Genomic DNA, 7112 nt, shown 5'->3' with positions numbered 1-7112 from the left:
CACAAGGTTCAGCAGCTCGCTGCATTTTGAATGCTCATGCTCCTGCAGGTAAAAGCGCTGAGGTCCAAACCACAACCGTGCCATAATGCACGGTTAACAAATCGTATATAACCACTGCCCCACAGTGACATGGCCTCAACATTTGAGCTGCTTAATCAGGGATTTCCGGTTCATTAATGAAATGGTCTTTCAACAAAAGCAAACACACTTTCCACAGAAGGTTTTGCCCCGACTACTGGAAAACAAAACACTGTATTGATTAATTTTATTAACGGATCAATATATACTGTTTAGTCTATAAATGGCCAAAAGTTTAAAGTTAAAAAAAAAATGTATTGGCAAGACATTAGCAAAACTGTTTACACTGCAACTTTCCAAGGAACTCTGAAACCTTTACTGTCCCGATTGGAGGAACCAGGATGTATATCAAGTCTCAGCTCCTGGACACAAATGCCCTGCTGGAAAACCAGAGTTTAATCTTTTTAGTCTCAGTCTTTGTTCAGCTTTTCCCTAAATAAATGTATTTGATTCAGTTTTAATGTGTTGCATTTTAAAATCACAAACTGAATCTCAGCATGTCTGCCCTGACCCGCCCTCCTTTCCGTTTGGACAGCGAGCTGCTTCTTAAATTGCCAAACTGCAGTTTACTTCAAAGCAACAACCGACCTTCGGGACATCCGATAGCTTTTGGATGAGATGATAAACCTTCCCTGTTCTCATCATCGGCCCACATCCCCCAGTTCCTCCAACCGTTTTCACTTGTTCAAACCTTTGTTCCACACTCTGGAAATACGTTTGATTAACAGACGAGCCTTGAATTTGCAATATCAAGAAACATTAGATTCAAAAACTTTGTGATTTTGGTTTTAACTCTTATTACTTGTGTTGGACCGTGAAGCCCAGCAAACACAAAAAACTTGCAGATGCGTTTGTAGCATATAATAGTGATACGATTTTCTGCAAATAGAGACATGATTTTGCACGTGACTGATAACTTGAATGTCATTTCCACCATTGTATTTTGTTTTTTAGGGCATCAAACAGGAAACAGGCCGTGGGTTTTGGAAGGACATTGGCTGTGACAAACAAACATAATGCCATGCACTCCTTGAATGGTTTTCGTGTGCCAGATGTGCCCGCGTGTCTTTTATTCACATTTGGTATTTAGTCATGGCGTGGACTGTGAGCTTTCATTTCCTCTGTGAGGCTGTAAATGTAAGCTCAGCATCCTGTGGGAGTGACTACATAAAACACTAGCGGACCTCGGTTTCTGCCAGAGGCTTAGCCAAAGCACGGACGCTTCGCTTCCATCAAGCAAAGGCAATATCCTCCATATCTCTGTTTATCTATCTGAAGAACACACCATCAAAAAACAATCCTGCAATAAAGAAAGTATGGAGAAAAAAAAGTCTGAGTCACTGAAATAACAACAATGAAACGACTGGAAAAAAGCCTGCATGGTTGTTACTCATTATTTTTCTATTATGCAGAAATTATTCTTTATTTACGACAATAATGAGAAAGAAATAACGTATTTTACAGGTCAACATCGTCAAGAGATTTCTTTTAAACTCTTTTATTGTGCATTTCTGACGATCTCTTGGGTTTGACTCTGCATCGGTTGTTTGCGGTTCAATTCATTTTTAAATTCTCCCCCTTGTGATGTGAATGTGACCCGCATAACAAATTGCATTTAAAGGGGAATAACGTGCACTGGGATTCTCCCCTTTCAGTCTGGAATTTGCATAATTTTGTTTGGCAACTTGGAAAGGGGCCATTAACAGCACTAAGACACAATGTAAAGCGTGAGGCGACGCAGGCGGATCAATACTGTACTTCGACATTTCAGCAGCACCCGGGTGCAGATCCGAAGGCTTTCACTCATTTCATTTCGTGCCGGAATCGTGTAATGCAACCATTGGGGGGTGGGGGGAGGGGGGGGGGGGCATGTTTGGCAGAGCAACCTTTGACACCAACTTCATTCAGCTCAAAATGTAGAAAGAGCCTTCCAAACAAGTGGATTAAAAGCAGGAGGGTGGATGTCGTCTGCAGGGTGACCCTGAGAGGGCGAGGGCGGGTGGAGAAGAGGGGGGTCGCGACTCACGCCAGTGAGGAGGAAATAATCACAATGTTACCTTCTCATGAATTATTAAGTGCGCTGTGCCTATTTTAGTCCGACTCCAAATGCTGCATTTCCATCCGTGGGTCGGAGGCAGAGTGTGTGTGCAAGGGTGTGTGTTTTTCTTTTTTCCTTTTTTCTTCTTCTTCTTTTTTTTTATTTGACAGCTGTATTACTGCTGATAAGCGAGGACTGTGTGAGCTGATCAAGTAGTGAGACAAGCGTCCAGAGCAGCAGCGCCGCAGCAGCATCAGCATCAGCAGCAGCAGCGCTCCAGTCACCAGGAGCCGAGGCGACACAAGCAGCAGCAGCACCATCAGCGGAGGCAGCAACAAAACTCTCTCCTCTCCATCCTCCCTTCTTTCTGGAGTTACTCCCCGCTCAGAGGACCAAACAAACAAACAAAAAAGCCTAACGAAGTAAGGGGAGAAGTGATCCGGGAGCTGCCATCCACACACACACACACAAAAACGCACCCAAAACGCAGACCTGGCTGCCCCCATGCCTATCGAATTTGTTTGCAAAATCAAATTTGCAGAAGAGGATGAGAAGCAGAAAAGCCAGCAGGATGGGGACCGGGAGAGCCTGATCGAGGAGAGCTGCGCGCCCCCGGCTAAGGACTTGGCCGTGTTCGCCAAGTCCTGCTCTCTCCATGGGATTAACCACATCTTCGTCTCCGGCCGCCTCGGCATCCGGCAGACCCTGTGGGCTCTCGCCTTCCTCACTTCCCTGGCGCTGTTCCTCTACCAGGCGGCCAAGTGCGCCATCTCCTACCTGGAGCACCCGCACGTCACGGCTCTGAACGAGGAGGCGAGCCCGGAGATGGTTTTCCCCGCCGTGACCATCTGCAACATCAACCGCTTTCGCTTCTCCGCGCTCACCGACGCCGACATCTACCACCTGGCCAACCTGACGGGTCTGCCCCCGAAAAACAAGGACGGCCACAAGCCGACCGACCTGATGTACCCGGCGCCGGACATGCAGGACATCTTCAACAGGACCGGCCACCAGCTGGAGGAGATGCTGAAGAGCTGCAATTTCAGTGGGCACAACTGCTCGGTGGAGGACTTCTCCGTGGTGAGTGAGGAAGTTTGCGTCGTCTTGGTGGAAACTTTTTTTTTTTATCGCGGAGGGAACAAGTCATGCGTTTCGTTTTTTAGGAATCAAACAAACGAGGGGTCGTCTTTTTTTTTTTTTTTTTTTTTTTTTACACAAAACGAGTGGTGACCAAAAAAAACAAAAAAACAACAAGAACAAAAAGAAAAGTGAACACTTGAATTTAATTGAAATTGTCTTTGCGCGTGCGTGCGGGGGGGGCTCGGTCACCCGCGCGGTGTTTCTCCTCGCTAAGTTCTAAGCAGCAACAGGGAGCTTCTCCGCGGCCGCGTGCTCCTCTCGCGTCGGAAGAACTGACGTCGCGCGTGCGTGCGTGTTGCTTGTGTGTACTTTTGCGAGACAAATGTTGGGCTTTTAATGTTGCTTCCAACTCCAGCGGCTCAGACTGCGTGGCAACAAAACTGTCATCGCAAATAGCCTGGTCTCTTCTTCCTCTCCTTTCACCCTCCACTCCTCTCTCTCTCTCTCTCTCTCTCTGTCGGTCTGTCTGTCTGTCTGTCTGTCTGTCTGTCTGTCTGTCGGTCTGTCGGTCTGTCTGTCTGTCTGTCTGTCTCTCTCTACCAGGGGGAGAGAAGTAATGCGTCTTCAACGTTGTATTTCAATCCTGCTGCTGTTAGGATAAAATATTTAGAGACAGACATACATGATTTTTGCATTAGCCAGATTGACTAAAAGCAATGAAACAATTTTCATGAGAGAGGGAAAGTGTGTGTGTGTGTGTGTGTGTGTGTGTGTGTGTGTGTGTGTGTGTGTGTGTGTGTGTGTGTGTGTGTGTGTGTGTGTGTGTGACTGAGCGAGAGCTTGAAAGGGGGATCAGGTGAAAGAGGGAGAGTTTGTGCCTGTGTTCTGTGCACTATTTATTAAAGGCACTGTCCTTGCAGGAGATGGATTCCCCCATCTCTCCCTGCAGGAATAGGAATATGCAATTGCTTTAGAGGTGATAAAGTGTTGCTGTCAAGTCTTAATAGGGTATGTTGAACATTCATATGCCCACCTTCCTGAGACCCAACGATCACATGGACGCCACGACGTTACCAACGGTGTGCCGCTTGCACCAAAGAAATGGCGGCATTTCACGGTGTCCCATTAGGACTCTCTGGCAGTGCATGCGTGTATCCATGTGTCTATAAGCAGACTTAAAAGTTGTGCTGGTGAGCACGGATCCCCCTCGAAGCAAAAAGGAAAATGTAGAGAGGGAAAGTTTGACAGGATTCAGTCGGAAGCAACAATGTGACAAAAAGTGAATATCGTGCTTGCAGTCCTTGTAGTACACGACACTTTGACACACAGCCCTCCCCGAGCACCTTAATTAGCGCGCGGCGCTGACATTTCGCGAGAAGTCTGTCCCCTGTCAGTCTGCGAAGCCTCCTGCGTCTCTCCTTGGACACCGGGTGACTTCATCACAGATTAAGATCCAGTTGAAAATCCCCAAAGCTGCTGTTTCCCCTCTGTCGGCTATGTGATCTGCACTTTGGGTGTGTGTGTGTGTGTGTGTGTGTGTGTGGGAGGGAGATGGGGAGGGGGGTGCTGTCAGTTAGATTTGTTACAGGCTACTTGCTGCCTCCACGCATGACAAATCACTTACCTCCCGACTCCTGGTGGGGGGGAACAAAGCTGCGAGTTGGTTAGGGAGGACGGACTGGGAGCCGTGGGACCGGGCCGAGCCAGCGACGGGAGCGACAAACCCGACAAATAGCCTCATGCCGAGGACGCCATTGGTGCAGCCGGCCTGCTATTAATCACACGCAAAGCATGTGCACGGAGCCACACGTGCACACGTGCTAAAGTCTCCCGCGCAGGTTGGCGCATTATTCCAGCTCTCGCGAGGCTCTCCCTCCCGATCGGCCTCCTTGTAATGTGCTTTTGCTTTCGATTGATTATCCCGGGAGCTCCAGGTGTTTCATTTTGATAATAGCCACATGGATTTGGGGCTCTTTGGGAAAATGCATGATGAAATATAATTGAAATCGTTTCTGGCATTGAAGCTTCTTCTGTAAAAAAAAAAAAAAAATACAGTGTTCCGTGCCACAGACCTACGGTTAGCAATTTGACTCGTTGCGCGAGTAATTTCAAGCGATTGCTCAAAATGAACATAACGTTAGTCAAGTTACTTGTAAAATTGTAAAATACTTGAATTGCATAAAATTCCCTTTGTTATAAGTTTATTACAGACAACCATTAATTGGCTTCTGTGCAATCACTGTTGGAAAGATTTTAAATAAACACTCAGGACCCGAACAGGATCGTCTGGGTGCTCTAATTAATGGTGGGAAAATACATAATCACGGAGCAGAGAAATTTGTTTTTGCTTGTCCTGCATTATGGGCCTGCGTGATTATTTGACGTAGGTAATAAGGCCATTCTTTATAATTACAGATTACATTATTGACTTGGATTAATCACAGAAGATAAAGCTAATTCAACCAGCCATGAATAAATAGATTATTTTTCTTCCCGTCCAACACTGAATAATTATTCATCTATTGTGGTGTGCTGTCGCAGAGATGAGCAGCGAGCCCTTTGGCTTCTTTTTCTTCTTTTTTTTTTCAAACAGAGCTCTGAATTGGTTTGCTCTGACTCTCAGCTGTGTTTGCTGCTGCATTATCTGATTTTGCTCTCAGCAAGGACGGATCCCTTCTGCATATATTCATGGGGGAAACTAAACTGCTATAGGGTGGCATGTCAGAGGAGCTATAAAGGCCGGGCCGAAAGCGAGGGACTCTGCACCTGTGCTTCATTACACTGGTTAAAGCCACTACCGTGTGTTCTATAGATAATTGGAAGCTTAATAGTGTGTGTTCACCCCTCCTGCCTTTCATACTGGGATTATTAGTAGCACATGAATGTAAATCAATACTGTGAATAAATAGCACTCAGGCTACATTATTTTGAGTTGATAAAGCACATACAAACAGCATCAATACAAAAAGCAGACGGATCATATAGTGGGAAGGGCCGTGAACCCAGAAGACAGAATTTTACATATTTGGTTGAAACCAGCAATGTAACGACATTCTGTCGTACCAAGATGAGTCACCCAACCTGCAGCATGTCCGCTCCAGGGACCCCGGCTTTTACTTCAATTGTAAAGTTCTATTTTTTCCTGCCGTGCTCACATCTATCTTTTTTGGGGGGGGGGGATTTTTATTTGGCTTCCCGGAGCACCGTGGCACCACTTGTCAGTCTCTTTTACTCGGTGTGTGGTTTTTGGAGCGCCTGTAGAAATAAGTGTGATCGTCACCGTGGCCACGAGAAGTGCCTCCCAACTGGTAGTCAGCGAGTTCTGCAAGAACTCACATGCTCAGGCTCTCCTTCTCAGTTATATATCACAAAAATACATATATCTGTATTTATATATATATATATATTTATTTGTGAGGGTGTTTTTGTGTGAAATGACATGTGCATATGACTGACATCCTCCTCCCTATAGGGGGTCTTGCACACACGCCCTCGACAGTGTACGATCCCACCAGCACACACTCACACATGGTGGAGAGAGTGGGGGAGCGTGAAAGTCACTGGCTATCTGGACCCGCTTCGTCTCCAGCGGCCTGTCAATTAGCCGTCTGCAGCTCCACCGCCGTGAGTGTGTCCCTGCAGCTCAGCGCGCCGCCGGATATCTGATCGGCACGCCGGCAGCGCTGAGCAAAACAAACATTTGTGCTGTCTTTTATTGTCCTTTTCTTGTTGTTGTTGTTTTTAAAAAAAATAAATAACTTACCATCGACCCCCTATCTTTCCTGCAGCTTTTACATGCTGGCCCCGCTGCACTCCTTCCCACCTTGTCCTCCTCTTGCTCCTATCAGAGGAAGATGAATTACAGGGCAATTGGTCGGCTGAACCTTCCGATGTGCGTCACCCCTGTCTAATCAGA

At 46.6% G+C, this 7112-nt stretch overlaps 1 protein-coding gene across 3 annotated transcripts in view; it reads left to right on the top strand.

Moving 5' to 3' along the window:
- Nucleotides 1–1994: 1994 nt before the first annotated feature.
- asic4a (acid-sensing (proton-gated) ion channel family member 4a) overlaps nt 1995–7112 on the top strand; it is a 56901-nt gene continuing 51783 nt past the window's right edge. For 2 of the 3 annotated variants that reach the window (XM_040201232.2, XM_040201229.2), the window contains exon 1: nt 2247–3196. In XM_040201232.2, the coding sequence (XP_040057166.1) occupies nt 2621–3196 (576 nt within the window). In that variant the 5' untranslated portion in view covers nt 2247–2620. Of the gene's footprint in view, nt 3197–7112 lie in introns of all 3 variants that reach the window. The other variant, XM_040201230.2, reaches the window with a different exon arrangement.

This window comes from Gasterosteus aculeatus, chromosome 16, assembly GCF_964276395.1.
Source record: "Gasterosteus aculeatus chromosome 16, fGasAcu3.hap1.1, whole genome shotgun sequence".
Taxonomy (NCBI): Eukaryota; Metazoa; Chordata; class Actinopteri; order Perciformes; family Gasterosteidae; genus Gasterosteus; species Gasterosteus aculeatus.
The sequence above is the reverse complement of the archived record's forward strand: the minus strand, read 5'-3'. Positions and strand labels throughout refer to the sequence as shown.